Raw genomic sequence first — 23,658 nt, forward strand, 5'->3', positions numbered from 1 at the left:
AAGCGAGTGAGTGGGTGGGGAGAAGGGAATGATGATGGGGGGGCCAAGGAGGGTTCTGATGAGGACAGACAGGAAGAGAAAAGACATGGGGGCAGGAGAGAGGACTGTGTGCACGCTACACACGTCAGGAAGACGAACCTGCACATGTTCCCGTCATCGCACTCACCTCGCTGGCCTTCCCCGCCCACACACCGCTCACCCCTCTGCTCCTCACCCGTTCCTTTTCTCCTCCTCCCTGCACCTCACCGTATCCCGTCCCTCGTCTCGGCACGGCTGTTCCACCTCAATTCTCATCTTCTCTCTGACACTTCCAGGTGTCTGCCAGCGTGTCAGAGGTCCAATCAAATCCTGCAAGCATCCCATCTGTCCAGGTCCATCTACACCTCCCCCATTTCCCGTCTCGGTCCCAGCATGGCGCTCGGAGGAGAGCGATCCTGTCAGGACACTCGTAGGACAACGCTTTGAACTTTTTCACCTTTTGTTGGGTTAAGCTACAGATTTTTAGGTTTTTCTGTTGTTTGTCTATCTTGTAATAGACCAACATAAGACAGGAAATAACAGTAAAGTGGAAGGAAATTATACATGGTTACATTTTTGGGGTTTTTTTTTACAAATAAAATCCCACATTTGCATACATTAGTATTCTGGCCCCCTGAGTGAATTCTTTGCAGAATAATTTCTCTGCATTTACAGCTACGAGGCTTCTGGGGTATGCTATAACTATCATCTCTGCACATCAAGGGACTGATATTTCACCCATTATTCTTTGCAAAATCAAAGACTAAACCCAAATAACCCAAGATCACAACACGTAATGTTAATTTGGTTACAGATATCGAGTAACTCGTAGATTTTGGGTTTAAGATTTTGTGAAATAACAGGCCAGTGTCAGGATTTGCGGTGTGAGGTGATGAGGTAGACCCAGTGGACCCAGTTGAAATGAAGAAGTGATGATTTTAATGAAGATTGTGAGAGAACAACAGTCCAAAGTCCAGGCAGCACAGAAATGAGCAGAAGGCTAAGGCTAAGGCTCAGAAACTGGTAGTAACTGGTAAACAAGAGACATCTGACAGCAGTCTTGACACGGCAAGACAAGGACCAGACAAAGAACAAGGGGTGACATTAAATACAGAGAGGGTAATCAGGGAGTGAGACACAGCTGGGAACAATCAGGGGGTAGACAGGACAACACGGAAACTCAATTAACTGAAAACGACACAAAAACCTAACTTAACACTGAGAAAAAAACAAAAACAAAAAACAATACCTCACAGTCAGAATGCTTCTAATTTTTGGTCACATAAAGTTTAGATTTAAGCTCTTCAAAGGAGCAGCATGTAAATGGAAAGATTTTTCTGCTTCCTACTCTGATACCTTTAAGGAAAATATTTTAAAATCTTCCTTCAAGGAAGCTACAACCTTTTGATTCTGAGATTTTTTTTTTTCTGACAGAACAGTCCTTTATTCACACCAGCATCTTAATTATTAAATCCTCTCTGAATTATGACAGAACATACTTGTCAACCAGCCATTAGGTTTTATGTAAACTGAGAGACGGATGATGATGGACTTCAAACCGCACTTACGTACGATGAGTGTACAAGCATTTGTTGCTGCTGACATGGTATTCGAACTATGAATAAAATTTGGAACAGGTTTTTTTTTTTTTGCTGCCGGGCCCTTAAAGGAACGCAGGCGCAGACGACTGACGAAAGCAATTTGATGTTTATGTTGGTGCATTTTTCTGTGCGCACGCACATGCAGGATAAACACTCACTTTGTGTTCTGTAATCGTTGTCACGGTGAGACAGCTGATTATGTACTTTAAAGGATATTTTGTTTAATAGAGTAAACACATCATCATTCTGTCTGAGTGTCAGTTTATAGTTTTCGTTCTTCTGAGGGAAATGTTTGTGCAGATGTTTAAAATGCTAAATTTAGTGCTAGATTTTTAGTAGCCAAGGTCGCAGCCAGCATTCCTCTCTAAAAGATTTATTTTAACAAAATGGCTGTAAAATGCTGACTTTGAGCTTCAGGCTGCGGGTGGATATAGAAATTTAATGTACTTCACTGCAGTATTTCAAAGCATTATTGTACTATTAGTTAATGGGCACAAACCTCTTGGTAACTTCTATTCTTATATACCCAAATAAACTCAAAACAGCTGAACAAATTACAAAAAATAACTTTCATGTATAGAAATTCCTTGAGGCCTCAAGCAGAGCGGTTCGGCATCTGAACGTCGTCCGCTCCGCCGGTGAAGTGCGCAGCAAAAGGGAGTGGAGACGCATGCAGTGCAAATCCGGCTGATAGAGACCATTGTGTTGGATGAAGCAGTAACACCAAAAAGGCCCTCACAAAGTCATTTACATTCATCTCACTGGCAACTGCAGGGCATGGAGGCTTGACTGCCTCTAACGGCAGTGTGTTCTATACGTGCCCTACGGAGTCAGGCCTCCATCTCTGGCCAGAGCTTTCAGTCCGCGATTAGCTTTCCTCTTGTCTGCAGAGGTCATGTTTAAAAAAAACAAAAACAAAACAACACTCCTACAGCAGCACTCATTGAGGCTCAACAGTACATCAAAAGAAAACACAATATCATCAAATTGATCGTGGTAATTATTCGTGGCCAAATAAGCAGTTCGACTGAAGAAACGGATTTAGCTTAAAGCTAAATAGTCTTAGATAGCACTGCACTTCCTCCTCTGTTTGCTCCAGAGAGGCTTTACATTTCAGTTTAGTTTGCTCTGTTTGTGTTCGCTGTCCCCTGATTTATTGTCACTCTGGGTGGTGATCCATATCAAGAACCATAATTGTTGATGAAGATCAGCTGAAGGAAGTCTTAGAATTATAGTGTTAGAAAGTGAGGAGTGGTTTGAATTATAGGTTTGTTTATAGGTGTTCATTTATCACCATCAGTCATAATCAAATCTATCCACTTTGATTATATTTCTCTAATGCATGCAGAGATACATTCAAAACCAAACAGAAGAGACGAACATCTGAAAGTATTTTGTTGTCTTTTTTTTTTTTTTTTTTTTTTTTTACCATTCCAACTTGTAAAAAGTGGTACGAGTTAAAAAAGTGTTTCAGTGAGCTCTTACATCACCGTGTGTTTCTGTGGTCACCCACTGTTGACAACAATCTGCCATTGAGATGATAAATACCAGCAACAGGACGAGGAACACGGAGCAGAGCGAAGCGGAGAGGTGAATAATGTGGATGCAAATAGTCCTCTTTGCATCTCAAACGACCAGCCCTCAGTCTTCACGACGTGTAAATAAACGCACCATAAATACGCCCCGCGTTCCCAAGCCAAAACACACTCGCATCCTAAAATACCGCGGCTCTGACGACTGAGATAGTACCGCTCATCAAATTCATGCGTGAGCGAACCCAGGCTAAATTTACTGCCAAGCGAGCCAACTTACGCAATCCCTCCCTGGTTTCCCTCCTGTCTGTTCGGTGGCTTCAGAGTCTTACATCTCAAAGTATCCCAGCCCTCCCCTGGATCCCACCCCCACAATATACGCTACAACTTTGACACTATTCCTGTAGCGGCACAAAAATACCAGCACCTCCAAGAACAGACGCCGAGCCCGTCAGAGCATCATCACATCCCACATGGCAGCTGGGAGGGAGAGATAGAGAGGGAGAGGGAAGGAGAGCAGGTGGAGAGATGAGCACAACTGCTGTGGAGAAATAAAGAATCAACAGAGAAACTGAGGCTTTTCTGTTCGCAGCTTTTAATCCAGGCAGATCTGATGCAAACTGTTTCTCTACGCTTTGGTGTGGATCAGCTCTCCTCCTCTCAGACAGCTTGTGCAAAGCTTCTGATTCACTTTTAAGGCACAACGTAGAGTCACCTCAACACCAAATCATAGAAAACTTTAATAACTTTTAGGAAATCTTCAGTTTAATCCGCTATATTATTGGCATAAAGTTGCCACGGTGCAGTCATAAGGAGGAAATTATTATACGACAAATAAAATAATAATAAAAAAAGAAGAAGACTTGGGATGCACATGTTTGAATTTTTTGTTAATCCCAAAGATTCAGCTTAGAAGGTCGAACCTTGAATACTTTTGTTCCGTCAGTACGTCAAAGGGTCTCCTCCCAGTGAGACCCAGAACACGCTGGAGGTGGATGCACTTTTTTTTTTTTTTTTTTTTTTTTTGTCCTGCCGTATTTCTCTCTGGGTATTTGATTCACTCATTATTCCAGAGTTGGTTGATTTACTGTGAATTATGTTGAGTTACTGACACAGTTTACAAATTTCCAACTGAGTTGAAGTTGGAGTTTTGGGAAACCAATGCCAGGATCTTAATCTTAGCCAACTTCTTTTGTTTCAAAACAAGCAGTGTCAAGCTCTGACTACACAATGTTATGTTCTTAAAGGGTGCGGGGGGATTATGGAAAATCACCTTTGTTTATCTTTATATCTTGTTCTAATGTGGTTTCCTCATCAAAAACACAACCGGAGTGCTTCTTGGATTCTTTCATAAATGTTTGAGAAATCCTTGAATTTAAGCGCTTGCTCCCACAAAGCACTGCTTTTTCCACAGCGCCATTCCTCACAGATCTCCCCTCCCCACTCGGCTCCTCCAGACTAGCGACAGCAGCAGCAATTAGGAAACACCTGGTGCAACTGTGCTTGGTTTATTAAATGAACCACAAGCTCCTAAGAAGATATGCAAACGGCATAATGAGAAGCATTGTTGTGATGATGACCTGAAGGCGGCGGAGAAGGCGGAAAGACCAGGAGCTTCTTAAAGAGACAGAGATCCAGTTTCAAAGCGTGAAAATGCGAAGTCAAACTTCCTTTAAGTTATGTGTGATACAATATTTTTTAGAGCAACTGGAGGCAACATGGTTAAGTGATTGTGATATAAAATTGCCTGGAAATGGTTTGGGTATGGTTTATAATGCCCCTTTAAATGCAAAATACTGTCAATGACTGCATTTGACACAGGGAAGGACAAATATTAAGTTTAGTTAGAAGGTCTGAGTTTCTTTTATTTATGTAAATATTCATTTACATTAATATATGCTTTCTTGTATGACTTTTTAAATGTTCCTCACTCACGCCAAGACCCATTATCAGATGACAAAAAAGTCTTTTGGAGCGTTTCAATATTTAAAAGTCAAACACGTGTTGGATCTAAAGACAAAGTTCAAAAGAGAAAACATTTAGGGCTCTGCCCCACCTGTGTGGAAAACACACAGGTATAACTGTATGTTCAAAACAAATGAACAGATGCTGTGACTCCTTACATTTCAACATAGAGATGTTCAATCTGTCCAGTTCTCCAGTTTAAAACTCAGTGCCTGTAAACCATAAATGACATCCGCTGCAGCTTCTTGCTGATTGTTAGTAATCACGCTGACGGCATACGGAGAACGAGGCTGCTGAATGCTGAGAACATCTGTGCGACTCTTGCGATGCGACTCGCGTCGCTCACATAATAGACGCGAGGAAACGAGGAGGAAGCCCAAGGCTCTGAGGCCAACACAGGAAACAGTGAAACAGGTGAAAGTGAAAAAGAGTGCAAATCCCTGAAAAGACTCGTAAGACTCAGTGGGTTCTCTCTCTCTCTCTTTTTTTCTTGTTCTCCTCTCTCCATCACAATGTAGATGGATGGTTGCTGAGGGCAACCTGTGTGCACTCACCTAACGATGAACAGGAAGTGCTGTGTGAGTGAAGCGGCTATTTATAGCAGCATGTGTAGAAAGGACATTGGCTCACTTGTGTACCTGTGTGTGTGTGTGTGTGTGTGTGTGTGCGCGCGCGTGTGTGTGTGTGTGTGTGTGTGTGTGTGTGTGTGTGTGTGTGTGTGTGTGTGTGTGTGCGTGCGTGTGTGTAGATGCAAGCACCTGTGATTGGGTGTATGGCAGAGAGAGAGAGAGAAAGCAGCCAGTATGTAACAGGGAGGAGGAGGATGCAGATTGTGAGACTCAGACGTTTACTAGAGAGAACAGGAGGGGAGGATGAGGATGGGGAGGTGAAGGATGGATGGAGGGAGTGAGGGAATGCAGTGGAGGAGGGGGCGAGTGTGTGTTGACGCTGTGCGTGTCGTCAGCGCGATAAGAATAGAGATGGTGCGTATAGCTGAGACATCACCCTCACACCCTCTGTAGGGCAGGCGGTACTCACTTCGAGTGTGTGTGTGTGTGTGTGTGTGTGTGTGTGTGTGTGTGTGTCGGTGGGTACATGTGTGTACCCAGATATTTCCCAGAGTATGTTGATGTGGACATGGATGAGTAAACTGTTACACAGATCTTTCTTTATTATTTATTTATTTGCCTGTTATACAAGCGCAGTTATGTGACCGCGGTTTCTCCATGTCTGGTTTATAGGAACATTTTATTTATGTAAAGGAAATCTAAAGTGATTGTGATATAGTATTTATTAAAATTATTTTAACCCCCTCCCACTTGAAAACGTTCCTTAAAATCACGATACCATTGCAGCTCGCTGCCCATGCTAGAGAAAGAAAAAAAAAAGGAAAAGAAAATCACTTTTATTAGAAAATGCTGAGTCAGCTTTTTATCCGAGTAGTTTAACATTTAGAGGGAAAAAAATAAACATTTCGAAATTGTTTTGTGGCCCAAAAAATCTGTTTTATTTGCTTGTTGCTGTAATTTCTAATCAGTTTAACAACCCAAAGACTTCACTGGAGTAAATATTCAAATTATTACATGAAGACTGGAATAAGAGAAACAGCCGTGTAGATCCATCTGCTCTCTTGTAGAGCTCTTCTGCTTTTGCTTTCCTTGATGCACATTTACATTCAGATCATTGAATAAATATTAATATGGAAGATATTAAAAATCTGCACCTATGCAAACCTTTCTGGACCTTTGTCTAAAAAAAAAGAAAACAATCCCCCCAGAGTGAGTCTTTTATCACTGTGAAGGGATTTTGTTTCATCTTTCATTGGAGTAGTGCTGAAATTAGAGGAAATTTCAAGCCTGAGTGTGCTGTTTAATTCAGTCAGATTTAAGTCTGGACTTTGACTGGACCACACTAAAATCTTTTGCTTTTCTTTGACTACTCAGAGCTTACCGAATCTCTCTCCTTTAGTATTTTCTGCTAGGGACTAGAATGGCTTCACCATCAAGCACCATGTCTCACTTCAGGTATGCTAATCTTATTTCTCTGAAATCCGGAGTTAGGTTTGCGTCGGACGTATCGGGACACAGGCTTTCTGAAAATTTCCACTTTTAGTTGTTTTTTTTAGTTTTGTTTTTTTAATCAAGGTGAGCTTGACCTTTGTGCTGCTTTTGGACAGGCCGCTCTGGTTTCTCATCGTTGAATCGTGAACGCTGCTGACCTTAACCGAGGCAAGTGGGGCCTGCAGGGAATAGCTTGTTGTTCTGGGTTCTTTTGTGACCTTCTGGATAAATTCTTGCTGTGCTCTTAGAGTCATTTTGTCTGGCTCCCAGAAAGGTTTTCCAGTAACGCATAATGTGGTTCACTGGAGTCACGAAGCCTTAGAAATGACTTCGTAACACTTTGATGTCAGCAACCTTCTCAGGTTTTTGTTTTTTTCCCCTTGCACTAGTGAACTTTTACTGACAGCCGCCAGACAGGAAACGGACAGAGAGAGGAGTTGGGAAGACATGCAGCAAAGGTCTGAATGTTGGGAATCGAACCCAGGACTATAACGTTTGTGACGCCTGTTCTACCACTACACCATCCTTCTCCGATTTTGATCTATTCTTGAATTTTTCTCAATTTGAACCTGATGTGTTGGGGATTTTCTAGATTTTTTTTTGATGGTGGCTGATTTTTAGACCTTTGCTGAGGTAGATGATATTGACTTCACATGTATCGAACAATAAATGACCAAAAAAAAATCAAGAAAACTGGAGCCAATAAGGTTTTTCACCCCTAGTTAGCATTCGTTTAATTATCTGACATATTAAATGTGGGAAACAAAAGTAATCTGTAAAGGTGCCAATACTTTTTTCATATTGTCACTAAATGCATCTCAGGAAGGAAGCATTTATTTAGGATAAACACAAAACATTTCCAAAAAGGAAGTCTATATAAAAGTTAAAAAGTCACAGTTATGCTGCTCTAAAACTGACAGCTATGACAGAAAAATGAGCTCACAGGCCTGTTGTTCATTTTCAGATTTTACTAAACAGTTGTGCTTCATCAGCACCATGATCCCCATATCGGAGCGAGAGAGAGAGAGAGAGAGAGAGAGAGAGAGCGAGCGTTAGGTGAGGCTTCCTGTTTGGAGACATTTTAAGCTGCGTGCTCCTCTCCTTCTGCTGGTGCCTTCCATTAATGACTTTAATTCTCAGCTTTGCAACCATACTCCCCCTTGGAACCCAAAGACCAACCATCATAAAACCTCTTCCTGGCAGGGTGTGGTAAACACCCTGCCAGGAAGAGTGTGGGAATAGCACTGCTACATCAGAAATTGCTATTAATTAAGATCAGAACTAAAATGGTTTTTTTGGTCATTTTCAATAAAAATCGTTTGTGCATAGTTAACGTCGGTGCCTCTAAGAATTAAATCTGTTTGTTTATAACCGGCTTTTAACTGGTCGTGACCTTCCCCCCCCCCCCCCCCCCCGTTTTATTTAGCATCTTCTTTCAGATCTTGAAAGTTGATGTTTTTAATAAAATAGTAAGAATGTAATTGGTTTATTTTTTAAAGACTTCTCTAGTTAGGAAAGGAAACGATCCGCTCTGGGACCATAATGTCCAGGGGGTGGCAGTGGGGGTAGAAGACGGGGGGCCACGCTCCTCTAGGATTGGCTGGCTTAAAAATGCCAGCCAATCATCCATCAAGCAGAATTACACAAAGGTACTTCAGCTTCCCAAGCTGCATTTTCTTTCAGACATTTTAGATATGCTACAGAAAAAAATAAATAAATCAGCTAATTAGCTAAATTTTCCACAAATGATTTGGAGTTGAGCTCCAGGGAATCGGTGCGGGTCCTCCATGATATGACGTCATTAAGAGGTAAGAAAACAAGAAAACAAGAACAAAACAATGATGTCCAAAAAGTACAAAAAAAAGTTTGTTTCCTGGGAAGAAAAACAGAGAAATAAAGAGATTTTCAGGGTAGAAGGAGGAGCTGTATCGGTTTTAAAGGACGAGTTGAAGACATTTCCTATTTTTATTTAGATATGGGCAGAAAGTCGTAACAAATATAAAAAGGATGCATCAAGTTTAACTGGCAAAAATCATGAAAGCTTACGTCTAAGTCGGTTTAAAACTTGGAAGAAAAATACTGAGTTATATTCAGTCGACTAAATAAAAAAAAAACACAAAAGTTTGAATATGAAATTGAAAGCTTGAAGCAGTCTATTATTTTTTTTTTTTAAACTCAAAAAATTTCCAAAGAGAACCATTCAGAAATATTTAACCACTATATAAGTTGTTGATACAAGAACGAGAAAACTTAAATGAAAAGAGCTTTTCTCGTAGAACACGTTACATTTTTGTTGCTTTCTCCCACTGACGACTCGCCTCGCTCCATCTGCAGCTCATCTTCATGCTGCTGCTTTACAGAGCCAGAAACTGAAGCAGCCACTGAGCAGAAAGGAGAGCAGAAAGCAGAAAGGTCCTGGTCAGATCTCGCCGGTCAGCGTGAACTCACGATACGAGGAAAACGTTTATCTACTCACAGAGTTGATGCCTCTGTCTTTCACCTCTGGGCTCGTCTCGGACTCAAACAGAGCTGAGGAGAACGGAGGAACATATCACACACAAAGAAATAAATACATAAATCGTGCATATGCTAATTATCTCAATAGCACAAATTAAATGTTCCAGGTTTAATGAACAGCTCAGAAAATAATTCACAGCGAGTGCTTAAGGAAAGAAGAAATGATCGGAGGCTCGTCTCCACTGCGGGGATATTTTCCAGGTACTACCCCGATTCTCCGAGGACCAGTTCTTCCCTCCTCTGTTTTCAATTTTACTTTGTGCTTAAAAGGTTTAAATTAAGTTACCACGGGAGAAATTTACCCAGGACACAAACCCTGGTAGGTAGGATCTGCTAGGGTCTGTTTTACATTTACAAGGATGTTTTTGGGCAAAAGTTGTGTCAAGGAAAAATCTCCAACGAGACCAAGCAGCGCGTTCCAGCCTTGAATAGTCAAAGAGTAGCATTTAATTGTTCGCGTGAGATCTACTCTGCTTATTATTAACCAGGTGAGAGTTACCGAAGAGTTTGCGCAGCCTGGAGACACAGGAGACGAAGCCATGGAAGGACAGGTGAGGCTCTCCGCCAACAAAGCGCTCAGAAAGGAGCTGGACTACTTTGCTGTCACACGTCATTCCTGGCAAACAAAAAGGACAAGCAGAGGTGCAAATGCAGCAGCAGTCTGCGTGTTGGGGTACGTGTTGTTCTTGTTAGGCGTTCCCCTTCATACCGATGGTTTCTAGTGCCAAGCTGAGCTCGAAGGGGCTGATGCTTCCAGAAGAGTCCTCATCAAACTGAACAAAGACGGACTGAAGAGGAAAAGGAACATTAGCGACGGAAACGCCACCTTCTTTGTCCTTATTAAGTGATGGCTCTTGAGGCGTGAGCTTCACCTGCAGAGTGCGCAGATCAGCCAGCACGGTCTCTGCTTGCTCACGGCTGAGAGTGGAGCGCCCCTCGGTCTGCCACCCGAGTTAAGACGATAGCAGGAGGTCAAGTTATGAGGACCGAGGCAGTTTGTGCGGCTGAGTGAACCGTCAGAGGCACAGGAATACAAAAAGACAGGAAGCGTGAGCGGAGGACAAAAGGATACATCCTCTCCGAAGATGATCTGTCGGCACGTCTCCAGAGGCAGATGGCAACTTTTGTCAAACACTGTTTTTGAGACAGAAAGACGGGACAGTGGTCAAAGACGACGAGGGTCTATACTTCACATTCACAAACCAAGATAAGTTTATTTTTTGCCTCACTATGGAAACAAGCCACTGTCTAGACCAGTGTTTCCCAACCCTGGTCCTCCAGGCTCACCGCCCTACGTTTTAGATATTTCCTTGCTTCAGTCCAGCTGATTTCAATTGATGACTGATTAATAGTTTGTTGAACTGCAATCAGTTGAATCAGGCACATTGAAGCAGGGAAACCTCTAAAACATGCAGGACAGTGTGGCTTGAGGACCAGGGTTGGGAAACTCTGGTCTAGACAGATGACCTCTGATTCCTCTCTTCTGTCATATCGCTACTTTGGCTCCATCTAGTGGCTCAAAAGAGCTACAGCAGCGTCCTTCGTCTGCCAATGAGAACGCCGCATTAAATCACAGCTCAAACCTGAGTTGATCAGCTTCATGATCTCTTGAGCGTTCAGCCTGTCATCCTGCAGGAGGAAAAACAAAAATCACAGTAAAATCCAACAATTTTGTAATATATTGCTGAGGTCATGAAGGGGGGGAGTAACTCTTACTGGGCCGGCCTTCTCATCAAAAGTCTTCTCAACTTTGGTTTGGTCCTCTGGGAGGAGAGGAGCAGCCATAACCTGAGTGAAAGGCACAGTTTTAACCCAGCCGGTCAGGAGGGATCTCTTGAAGCCGAGTGTGTGTGTGAACTCACCGGTAGGTAGTCAGAGGAGCAGGTGAAGTCCTGAACCCTGGACATGAAAGAAAACAGCAGATTTCCAGTGAATCTCTTTAAAGCCGTTCTTTATTTGAAGCTCACTTCACACTGCAAGAGTTTGTGTAAGAGTCCGGCATGTTAATTTGGCTTTAGCTTGTTCAATGAACAGGTCTCCATGGTGTGTCCAGGTGGCTACTGTCCCAGCTGGGTTGTGTGACCAACGTTATGACGCTGACGGAAACAAAGGTGGAAGAGTTCAAGTCGCTCAAGGAAAGTGTCAAATCGTTTTCAGGTCAAATTTTTTACCTGCCAAGCACTTTGTGTAATCTAAAGGCTGTATTACAGGTTCTCACAGTGTAGGGGTTCGTCTATCCTTACATGATTTTCTAGAATAACTTTTTCTTGCTGGGAGAAGCTGGCGCTTTCCCCATCCGCCATAAAACAAAACTGTGGCTACAAGCTAGCTGCATTGTCTTTTCTTCCAAATATTTGCATCGTTTTCACTCTCTTTTAATTCACAGCTGTTTTACTTAAACAGAAATGGCTGACAGTCTGTTGTAAGGCATTATAATTTAAGTCCTGAACACATGTTGTAGTTTAATGCACACTTCTGATGATAAATCCCATAATCTAAGGTGGTTTAGAATAAAGGATTCTCCTAAAACCAATGGGTACATCCTGGATAGATGTCCAGTTGTGTTGTGTTGTCCAGTTGACAGCACAAAGGACAGACAAAAAAAAAAAAAAAAAGATTCTTCAGCTTACTCAAGAGTGTTTCTTGTTTTGGAGAAAATGCGAACGAAGAACTCTCCGGGCTGGTTGGGCCGATAAGTGGATCCGACGATGACATAATGACCCGGATCCAGACGCAGCTTCCTCCAGACGCCCCTGTGGAGAAAAGTTGGCTCCAGGTCCAAATCAAGAGGCATTTTATGAACAGTTCAGAGTATGGTGTAAAGGTTTTAAGTCAGCCATAATTAGTTTAAAGTAGCAGCAAAGGTTTAGAGAAAGATCATCAGAAACTTTTAAAAAGCTTCTAGCAGTGTCCATTTTTTTGATCTGTACTTCAAACCTTTTGGATAACTTTTCTTTTGATTTAGACAGATTTTCCACGATGTAACAATCTTATATGAGATTGTTCTCAGACTCGGTGCAACTAATGAAACCCTTGATTTTATTTTTGATTTTATTTTATTATTTATTCTTTTTTTTTTTTTTTTTTTGCAAAAAACTTGAACAATATTAAAGTTTCCAAACAAACCTAACAAACTAACAAACTCTGGATCTTCAGCTGCTTCTGTATGTAGAGGTTGGGATATGGGAAAAGTCTTTTCTCCTTGCTTTTGTAGTTTTCAATGAAGGTGTGCTCCAGATTTTCAGACTAAAGGAAAACACTCTCACCTCTGGGCCTTGTATGCCCCAGAACGACCCACCGGGCGGGTTTTCATGAAGAAGTTGCGGTCCAGGCAGGCACCTTGCAGCTGCGAGAAGAAACAGGCAAATGCAATTAAAACTTTATAGAAATATGAAATGACCTGAATATTATGTAAAACTCACCTCAAGAGGAACCTGAGAAAAAGAACGGTAACAGATGAGTTTACGGGAGAACATGAGCGTGGATGACCCGGATGTGACGGACTCGTTTGGTTCTGACCTTGTAGACGTGGAAAGCGACGTACAGGAAGTTGATCTTGTCGTTCTGCCGGCGGTTTTTCTGCAGCAGCTCCACCAGCACCGTGCAATGCTTCTTTTTCTGCGTCTTGGCTTTGTTCTTCTCTTTCAGAACCTCCTCGCCCTTGTCGATCTCGTCCTCCTCGCCGTCGTTCTCCTCCTCCTCTTCTTCCTCGTCCTCGTCTTCCTGGTCCTGCTCTCTGAGCACCAACTCGAACTGGGGGTTCTTCCAGAAGGACTCTGGCGTGAATTTAAAGAGAAAAAGCAGCAGAGCTGCGGTGGGTGTGAACGGACGAAGGCCGAGACCAGACCGGACGTACTGTTGTATTTGCGGCTGCCGCCAGCGGAGCTTCCTGGTACCCAGGATCCTTTGTGTTCGCTGAGGGTCCAAGTGGACTGGCCGGTGGCTGCGTCTCCGTCCTCCAGAGAGTCTGGACTCACACTGCAGAGCTCCACGACGCCAAACATCACGCTGAAATCACCGGCGCTGATCCTGAAACGGGAGTTACAATCGGATCACCTGCCACTCCTACGGGTTGGACTTTAGTCTCTCCTCCATACCAGAACTCCCCGTCTTCTTCCAGTTTGAGCTCGATCCGCTGCTTCTCCGACTGCGCCGTGTCCTCCCACTCCTTGCACCTGCAGCGATGAACACACGCGGAGGAGAAACTCGGGCTGCGCAAACATCCAATGATCCGCTGCTCTCCGATTTGTCTCTTGCTCACTTGTCACTCCAGGAGCCGCAAAACTCAACAAAACCCCACGGGTTCCTCAGCTTCAGCAGCAAAACCTCCTCCGGTCCTCTTGCTACCTAAAACATTATTAACAGGTCGAGGAGGAAATTAAATGAAATCCAAATGCTTCACTGCAAAAACACAAATTCTTACTTGATCTTTTTGTCTAGTTTCTAGTTCAGATATCTCAGTACATTTGAAATAAGACAGAAAGTTAACTTTTCAGTAACATATAAGTAATTAATTCCTTAGTATTGATTAAAAAAAGTACTAGTTCCAATGACATATTATTTCTCTTATAACAAGACATTTTCCCCTTTTAATAAGAGAAATCATCTACATGTGGAGCTGGCACTTTTCCATCAATGTTAAGGAATTATTAACTTAACTAAAAGCTCCTACATCTTGATAAAAAGTTACTCGTGAGTTAGTTCTAAGATATTTGCTCTAGAAACTAGAAAAAAATAGATTTAGTGTTTTTGCAATGTTTTGAGAAGTCACATCAATGATAAAAAAAATACAAAATGAAACAAAATGAGCTTTGAGGGTGTGAGATAACCAGAATTCAGGTTAAGATGATTGCAACTGACTGATAGAAACAAATTTAAACTGAAGTTCCTGTTGAAGATCATCATATAAAGTGCAATTTACAGATAAATAGAAAAAAAATGAATGTTCGCTCAGTGGTAAATGTATCTTATAATCAGAATATCTAAAAAACAGACTTTAATATAAGCAGTTATTTATTTTATCGTTCCATGTTTTTGTCAGTGTTAATACAAGTGTGGAAAGATACTGTTGCCATATTGAAACTCAAATTTTGCATTTTTTCTTGTTTTATTGGTCCGATGTAACATTAAATTAAATTAAATTACAATTAAACTTCATGTATTCATTAGCTGTGAGAGAAAATAAATCTTTAACAGAAATAAAAGCTAGAAAACATCAGTCAGTGTGTAATTAATGTCCATCATTCAGTCGAAGGTTTTACTGAAATAAATGAACCTTCTTATAATATTCTAATATTCTAATATGACTGTATATTCTCTCATTTTGAAAATGTGTTAACAACCTGTTAAAAGATCCTTCCTTTTAATTTTACAATTTAAGCATTTTGGTTCAGAATGAATATTTCAATCAGTACGAAGTCAGACGATTAAAAGAGGACTTGGAGAAAAGTGAAAACCGTGTAGAAGTAAACGCAGATGGTAGCACGACTCCTGGGTTTTCCTGACCTTGTCTGTGTCCGTGATGGCGTAGGCGTGGCCCTTCACCAGCCCGTCCGCCGTCACCTTACCGACCTCGCTGTAGCTCGAGGCCTGTTAAGGGAGGTAAAAGTTTCTCAGCAACGTCTTGACTTCCAGCGGCGTGGCGTCAAACGCTCAGAGCACCTGGATGAAGCAGCTGAGCAGGCTGCCTCTGGACAGAGCGGCGGTCAGCATCCTCCAGAGGACCGGCGGGGTGCGGGACGCCACGGGAAGAGAGTACGCGATGCCTCCCGTGAAGTCCTCCATGCCCTCCGAGATGTTGCCGCCCTTCAGGCTCCCGTAGGACCCCACCAACCTGCAACAGAAGGTGCAGGTTGGTGGCCCGTTTAACTCTCAGCCCGTTTATCTGTACGGGCTGAGAGTTTGACTGCTGAAGGAACACACACACACACACACACACACGCGCACACACACAGAGTGTGTGGTTGATCACAGTCATTACAGCACAGGAACATATGCTGCTAGTGGGAACTGACTTGGCGTAGGCCTTCTCCACCAGGGCGCTCCAAAACTCGTTGCGGGTGCGAGAGTAGCTGAAGAGCAGACGGCCTTCGCGCACTGGCAGCCTGTCATCCACAACCACCTCCACCCACTCACCATACTGCCAGAACTGCACAGAGAGAGAGAGAGACAGAGAGAGAGAGAAACAGAGAGAGGAGGGGAAGACTGGATGTGATGAGTCAGGAGGAATTACGCAGAGCGTGAACTTTGTGTTCAAAGCCCCGATTTGTACCGCAATATTTTATACATTTAAAAAGTCCATTGGTTAGAAATCTGTCAGAGAAGGACACCTCTTCACTTCATGTTTCTTTGTTTTCTTTAAAAATATCTGAGAGAAACAAAGTTGCTGAATAATACTACTTGTAGAAAAACTCTGACATTTACTCTGAATTTACATTTTCCAAAGGCTAACCGACTTTTTTTCGGGTTGAAGTATGTCTGAAAAGAATAAAACAGTTTTGAGGCAGTTTTCCCAGTTGCTCTGTATTTGTGCATCCTCCCATCTGGTCTGATCAGCTTCCCTGTCATTTCTAAATATATATATATATATATAATCACCACAGCATGATGCTGTTACATTACACTCATCAAAATGTACGGTTTGTTACTGTGTGCTGTTTTCTATAACTTTGTATTTTGTGTTTTTATGACGTCAAGCCCTTTGGACTGCCTCGTTGCTGAAATGTGCTATAAATAAATAAACTTGATTGATTCATTGTGGTAATAATGACAACGTATAATAAGCATACATGTTTATTATTTATTTGTTAAGAAAATAAAGGCTTCAGAGTAAAAACAAATTAAATATCCCATAAAAATCAAAAACATTAAACTGCAAACAGATGGGTGCTTTACATATTAATGTTTTAGACAAGATCTGTGGATTGTGTTTTGTGTTGAAAGAAGGATTAATAAAACTAATCAAATTAAAAATAGCTAACTTAACGCCAAAATAATGTGAGACTTTTTGATTAAGTTGCACTTTTAAAAAGCATTTTTATGTATTTAAAATTTTAGAAAGAGTCAAATTAGCTGTTCGAGATTCAAAATTGAAAGTTTTGCACCTGAGGTTTGACCTGTGAAACAGAAAGGAAAATGTTTGTGAGCTGGAGCCACGTCTAGAGCTCAGAGCAGCTGTTCAGTGACAGTTTTATGATGTCTTTTAACCTGACTCACTACAGACGGGCAGGAAGAGTTTCTGAAAACCCTCGGCAGCTGGCTGCTTTCATGGTTCTACCTCCTGTGTTCTGCCGCTTCTATACGACATGAGTGGGCTGAGCACACAGCCCTGTGGAGTACCTGAGCTCATGGTCCAGGTACTCCAGGTGTTTTTTTTTGTTTTTTTTTTTTTAAACAAATGTTGGGGTCTAAATTGTTTTATTTTTGCAGGTGCACCAGTGAGGCGTTCAGTGTCTGGGGAAAGTCATCCTGACTCAGTGGGTTCAGTTGGTGGTTTCATTTAATCTGGATCCAAATCAAAATTTACTATAAATGAGAAATGAGAAATTATTGGCCTAAAGGTTGCTGGTCACTGGCTGGCATCATTCTGACGCCATTCTGCACATAAAAGCAAAATAACAACACGTTTTGTTACAGCTTTCTGAACTTTTTCTTGTCATGGCTGCGTTGTTTGTGATATTTTGTGTGTCGTGGTGCTAGCTGGGTTTCTGGGAGCAGCTCAGAGCAGGCCTGGACCGGTCTTCAGTGACTGCTGCCGTGTGTGAGTGTGAGTGTGTGTGTGTGTGTGTGTGTGTGTGTGTGTGTGTGTGTGTGTGTGTGTGTGTGTGTGTGTGGTCCTGCATGGTGTTACTCACACTGTTGGGACATAAACCTGTTTGATGATGAAACTCTGAGGGCAACTCTATTGGCAAGTCCTTGAGTCTGAATAAAACAGCAGCAGCAGAGATTCGCATTAGAATACATTTCTGGGAACTTGCTGCAGGTCCTCTGGAGTAACGGACACTCTGTGCACATCCAGGCTGCTCTCTGCGGGTAAAACGAGCCTCTGTCCTGCTTGTTCAGTCACGCCTCATTCTCCCCTCTGAAGGTCCAAAGCTCCAGGGCGAAATCATCGCCCGATCCTCTGCTTGTTTTCGAAACGTCTGCCCAGATTAATCGCATTGATCTGAGCGGGTCGGAGTCTGAGATTGCAGATTTTAATCACAATGTCTAATGAGCTGATAGATATATGGGTTCATGCTGTTCTCTGATGGAGCGATCGCTCACAGATGAGCCGGTACCTGTTCAAATGTGCTGTTTGGCTCAAAGTGTCAGCAGCCAAATGAGCAGCTGACACTTTGAGCCAAACAGCATTACGCTTCTCTGAACTGATGGAGCCAGATCTGATAAAACGTTAATAAATTGAAAGAATCTGTTACCTGAAGCAAACGGGTGATTTACGTTGTTCATAAATCAAAGGTAATTGTTTATGAACAAATAGTGTGCTGATACCGTGCAAAAATATTACCTCATCTCTGATTGTTTATATTTTGTTTCCGTGGAGCTAAACTACTTCATATAGCATAAACTACTGATCGATGCTGAACGTTATGGTTGCTTTTTGCTCTTTTTCTGCCCAATCTAGGAAAATTCAAAGGGAACAAAAACATTGGTTTACACACCAGTTTCATTGGGATGTCAAGTATTTCATGTTTTCATGTTCATGCTCTGAAATACTTCAGTTAAGTTGCATTAAGTTTCAGAAAGGTGATTTAAACTTCACAGGCCGTGACAGAAATTCATTTTCAGGTTTTTAAAGTATTCGTTAGAATAAAAATCGTCTGCTTTTTTCTTTTTTTTTTACATATTTAATTAACCATACATTAACTTTACTGCCAAGTAATTCAATCATTTGCCTTTCCACAGGTCTGAACATGAGAAATATTTCCTTCTTAATCGCTAGGATTTCATACCAGACCTCACTTTTACAGCTTAAACTCGTCATGGAATATTTTCTACAATCTCTAAGAGAAATGTTGACCATTCTTTCAGAGGAGTATCAGTGAGGTCAGACACTGATGTTGGACGAAAACGCCAACACCACTCTGGGTTGAGGTCAGAGGGCAGGTGTCTGTGTTTTGACCATTTTTGTTGTTGTTTATTTATGTTTGAGTTCTTTATTGTTTTAACGGTGTTGTCATATTGTTTCATCTATTTGCATTTTGTTTCTAATTAATTGTTATGCTCTGTTCTTTGTGCATTTGACACTTTAACATATATTTGCTGAGATGCCGGATTTTATCCACCTGTGGTTGTGGGAGAAATAGATATTTTCTACCAGGGACAGTAAATGATATTTTGATCTCCAAAGTAAAAAACGGCTCTTCAGATGCTATTTTTGAATTCCAGTTTAAATCTTATTTTAAATATCCAGTGACGCTGATCACTGTGGACGATGCTGTTTGGATGGGCTCAGGTAGGTGCCAATGTTGACTTAAAAAGTCTAAATTGAACATTTCACTTACACCTATGAGACTTTTTTCTTTTAGTTACGTTTCAATTTTAAGAATTTGCCAAAGTCATTTTCCAACATTTAACAGTGATGTGCATTGTAGTTGTACAATTGTGCAAACTGATGATGACCAATAATGAACTGTAATTAATTTGTCTCTCTTCACGGCTAAATGTGTTTTTAGTGTAACTCAAGGATGTGACAGTAAAACCATCTAGAGAGATTTCCTTTCCACTAAATCAGCTGAACTTTTGAAAGTAAACCTAATTATTTCTTGACTTTTGTTTTGCTTCTGTTCTTCATGCTGCCCCTAAATTCAGGATGATGTTCAATAAAACTGCCGTCATCAACTCTATGTGTTGTTGTTGTTGTTGTTGTTGTTGTCTTTAATTAAAAGTGGAACAATTTGCTGATCATTGCTTAAGAACTGTGGTGATCATGTCGTAAGTTCTGGCTGCTTGTACGTTTCATTAATGAAACTGAACTGAATGTGTTGCTCCTGCTCTCAAATTAAATTGCCATAGTGGTTTTACTATTATAATTATTATAATTATTATAATTATTATTATTATTATTATTATTATTATTATTATTATTATTATTATTATTATTATTATTATGTTTGGTGTTTTTGTGCTAAATATAATTATCATTATCATTGACATGAATAATTAGACAGTAGTCATTTATATTTATTTATAAAGCAACTACTACTGCACTCTGAGTAGTAGTATAGTTTTGTAATAGTAATAAAATCTTTGGTGATTGATTTTATAATTTTCCTTCGGAGTAGTTCAGTTAACTTTTCTTAAATTTGACCCGTTTGTCACCGACGCTGGGTTTGAAGCCGAGCAACAAAGCAAAAGCAGGAGGCGATTAAAGATGGAGGTCGGGGTGCGAGTCTTTCACTCACCCTGAAATGGAAGATCCCCGCGTACGAATCCGACAGGCTCTGGTTGGGGGGAACCACCTTAGCAAAGAGCTTCGAGTGGACGGTGAGCGCGGAGAGGGCAGCCAGCAGCCAGCAGTCACCTGGTGAGTAAAACAAGCACACAGTCCAGCATGAAGCAATGACATCTTTAGACTTCTGGTATTAGTCTAAAGTGATGGCATGTTTTTGTATTTTAGGTTTTGCAAGCTGTATGTCGCACGGTCCTGCAACATGAAGCCACATTCCTCCCCCGACAGCAAACATCTGTTCTGTCGCCAGAGATGCTGCAGGCACCGTCTGCATCTGCGCGCCTCTTGGAAAACACATCCTGGTTTTGTAAGTTTTAAAGGAAACCACATGGTTGAAGAAGAGGCTGCAGGAGGTGACTGATCTGTCTTTGGACATATTTACACGTGACTGGAGACCAAACTCGTCGTTCCACAAATCCCACGAATGGAGACCATTTGATGTTGTGCAGAAAACATTTTTATTATTATTAATTGTTTATAGAAAACAGGCCTAGTAAAATCACAGAAAGGGCTGGTCCAGTCCAATAAATACTTCTGTCTCCTTCCTTGCCAATAAGAGGAAGCTGCACATAATTCATGGTTTTAAATCCTCCATGGCGTTATGCAACGCTAGTTTACAAGAAATCCATTGTGATTGGTTCTCTTACCCAGTTGGCCCTGACAGATATCTGTTGTCCCAATGGTGTCCTCCACAAACAAGGCATCTGCACTGATTTCCTTAAGAAAAGCAGCAACAGCAACTGAGACCATGAATGACTTAGTAAGAAGTCAAGACAGACTTTAAAAATATAAAAATACAGATTCTGGGAGATAAGTAGAGATTTTGGGGGGGAATATTATACCAAATTTAACTGACAAATTTGGGCAAAGTTTTTTAAATGTGAAAAGATCTTGGCAAGACATTAGAACTACACTCTCGGTTGGGGTTAATTGGTTAAAAAATAATTTGTTAATTTGTTAAAAAATATAAGATAATTTATGACTGTCACACCTTGGGTCGCTTCCATTTGATCTCCTTCGCTGGATTTGGATCTTTGGGCATCCCGACGGACTTCTGCTCAGCAGGAAAAGTGGGATCTGTAAACAGCTTCCCCTCCTTCAGACACTCCTGCAGCAGAGCGTCGAAGTCCTGGTTCTGGAACTTCACCGGGTTGTCGATGGAGCCCAGAGGGGCCGCCGCGCCGTCAGAAGCCATGTTGCCTGCAGGAGGAGGGAAACGCAACTGGTGAAAGATGCGAACTGAGAGCAGCTGGCATTTAAAGAGAAGCTCACACCCACCGGAACCAAGGAGTGCCTCCCCGGCTCGGTCCAGACCAGGAAGGAATGTAGAGGCCCCGGGGCCCCCAGAGGAGCTGGAGTCCCAGTAATGACTCAGTGCCAACGAGGACTTTGATCTTTCTAATTTGACCATCCATCAGCACCTGAGCGGACAGGAAGAAGAGTGTAAAAATAGCGGTCCTACTGTTAAAAGGCACTTCTTCCAGCTTTCTCCTTAACTCAGCTTTTTCCTTTTTCCTTCTTGTTTCTGTGTATTATCATCTCCAGGCGGATCCAGCTCAGGCTGTTTCTGTGTGATAATCTACACCCAGATTCCCAGAAAATACAGATACGTGTTTTTTCACGTTTAAAAATCTGATCCCTGCAGCTTGAACGCCACACCCACTTATAGAAATAACAATAATAAGAATAATTTTAAAAAACAACTTTATTTGAGTATTCAATGGACAGAGAAACTGGAATCTACAAATTAAATGTGCTGTTTTTATTCCATACTTTACTTCCTGGGGTAATTAGATGCGTGATCGTGATCCATCGCTTCCTGTTTCCCCCGGGGCGACATAAGAGGTGACACGTTCTCTTCAAAAGGGGAAAGATGAGAAGATGTGTCATGGAAAACTGGAGCAGAGCGGCATCTCGGGGTTCCAAGACAATCATCAGGTGACATCTACATACAAACCAGTTGTTTGGTTGTGATGCAAAAGGGAATAATAATTATAGTGAGCAGTTTTCAGAAATGTCGTTCTCTCATCCAAGGGATGTGCAGCTGAGTAGTATAACTTTTAAATGTACATAATCTGAATTTGCATTTGTCCATTAAAAATCTAACAGACAATTTACGATATACGAAAAATAACAACTGTACTGAAAATCAGAGGTGATCGAGACGAGTTGAAATGATTAAAACTTGAGCAAATAACAGTACAAATACGAGCATGGATCGTTCTCACTGGGAGCTGCGATGGTTATCCACTGCTGGGAGGAAGGATCTGCGATAACGCTCCTTTGTGCATTTAGGGTGCAGCAGTCTGTCACTGAAGGAGCTCTTTAGCAAAGATTATTTCACCCAGAATCCTTCTGTATCCCACCAGCTGTTCTAAAAAAGATGACAAGGTGATGTCCACATTGTTTTAGCTAAAACATCAAATATAAGTGCCAGTTTAATACTGCACTTGTTAAGCGTTGATCCGTTGCTGCTTTGTTATGACGCGCTGAGCGGCTAACGTTGTACCTGTTGACAGCGTGTAAAGTCAATCCGATTCTTGTTGTCCAAATTTGTTCCAATCTGATGAACCATTTGTGAACAGATTGCATTTATTCCACAATACACGAGAACAGGGTTAACAAAGACTCCGCCACAGCGGTCAAAAACTTGTATGCCCTTCCGGGTTCAACACCTGTCGACTACCTGTGATCTCTTGGTTCATATACTGGAGCCGACAGCGCCATCTAGTGACCAAATCCAAAAATACACATATTTGGCTCCAACACACCGGCCCCTAATTGGCACAATAAACAAATATGCCAATTCCCAAAACAATAATACAGGAGACAATATGTGACATTAACATTAATTTAAACACCATACACCATGCAAAGTTTGGAAATCGGTCTCTCAATAATATTGGACTTAGTTTTCAACTTCACTGACCTCACAAAACCATGATTATCTGGAAACACTTCCAAAACCTTTCCAAGAGGCCAGGATCCTCGAGGTGCAGAAGGATCTATTATGACCACAATATCTCCTGCAGCGAGATTTTTCTTCTTCTCGTTCCATTTCTGCCTTTCTTGAAGCAAGGGTAAATATTCTCGAACCCATCTCTTCCAAAACAGGTCAGCCAGGTATTGTATCTGTTTCCATCGTCTTCTTCCATACTGATCCTCCGGCTTAAATGTTCCAGGTGGAAGTGAAGGCTTTCCTCTGAGCAAGAGCAGATGATTGGGGTAAGTGGCTCCAAATCATTCGGATCATCTGAGAGGGTCGTAATAGGGCGATCATTCAAGATGGCTTCTGCTTCACACATCACTGTACTCAACCCTTCATCATCAAGAATTTGCTGACGCAGCACTGAATTAAGTACTCTTCTCACTAGACGAATCATTCGCTCCCAAACACCACCGAAATGGGAAGCAGCAGGTGGATTAAAAATCCAATTAATTTCCACTTGTGTTAAAATGACTTTATTGTGTCCTGATCGAGATTAACGAGCTTCCTTCAATTCTCTCTCAGCACC

At 41.7% G+C, this 23,658-nt stretch overlaps 1 protein-coding gene across 3 annotated transcripts; it reads right to left on the reverse strand.

Annotated features, from left to right (window-relative positions):
• Nucleotides 1–8,600: 8,600 nt before the first annotated feature.
• On the reverse strand, nt 8,601–22,068 carry capn12 (calpain 12). 3 transcript variants are annotated; one of them, XM_044120232.1, is made up of 24 exons: nt 21,917–22,068; nt 21,422–21,564; nt 21,135–21,343; nt 20,791–20,860; nt 20,097–20,215; nt 15,708–15,841; nt 15,355–15,526; nt 15,199–15,282; nt 13,955–14,040; nt 13,791–13,868; nt 13,550–13,722; nt 13,213–13,469; nt 13,116–13,127; nt 12,960–13,039; nt 12,324–12,446; nt 11,556–11,592; nt 11,410–11,481; nt 11,277–11,322; nt 10,766–10,827; nt 10,566–10,634; nt 10,403–10,481; nt 10,193–10,309; nt 9,653–9,705; nt 8,601–9,557 (listed from the first exon to the last, which is right to left on the reverse strand). In XM_044120232.1, exons 2-24 carry the CDS (start codon nt 21,552–21,554, stop codon nt 9,531–9,533), a joined length of 2,292 nt encoding a protein of 763 aa, XP_043976167.1. In that variant the 5' UTR covers nt 21,555–21,564; nt 21,917–22,068; the 3' UTR covers nt 8,601–9,530. The 3 variants fall into 3 exon arrangements, with proteins under 3 accessions (XP_043976167.1, XP_043976168.1, XP_043976166.1); XM_044120233.1 differs by lacking the exon at nt 21,917–22,068 and adding an exon at nt 21,641–21,724; XM_044120231.1 differs by lacking the exon at nt 21,917–22,068 and having other exon boundaries at nt 21,422–21,743.
• Between the last annotated feature and the right edge of the window lie 1,590 nt (nt 22,069–23,658).

The sequence above is a fragment of the Gambusia affinis genome, linkage group LG06 (genome assembly GCF_019740435.1).
Source record: "Gambusia affinis linkage group LG06, SWU_Gaff_1.0, whole genome shotgun sequence".
Classification (NCBI taxonomy): domain Eukaryota; kingdom Metazoa; phylum Chordata; class Actinopteri; order Cyprinodontiformes; family Poeciliidae; genus Gambusia; species Gambusia affinis.

Bases quoted from the DNA above. Each gene is read 5' to 3' on its own strand.
- capn12 (XM_044120232.1), bottom strand. From the start codon at position 21,554: ATGGTCAAATTAGAAAGATCAAAGTCCTCGTTGGCACTGAGTCATTAC. The intron at 13,723-13,790 runs GTATGGAGGAGA...CTCCCGTTTCAG, and splicing joins GAAGAAGACGGGGAGTTCTG to GATCAGCGCCGGTGATTTCA. The intron at 11,482-11,555 runs GTGAGTTCACAC...CCTTTCACTCAG, and splicing joins GCTCCTCTGACTACCTACCG to GTTATGGCTGCTCCTCTCCT.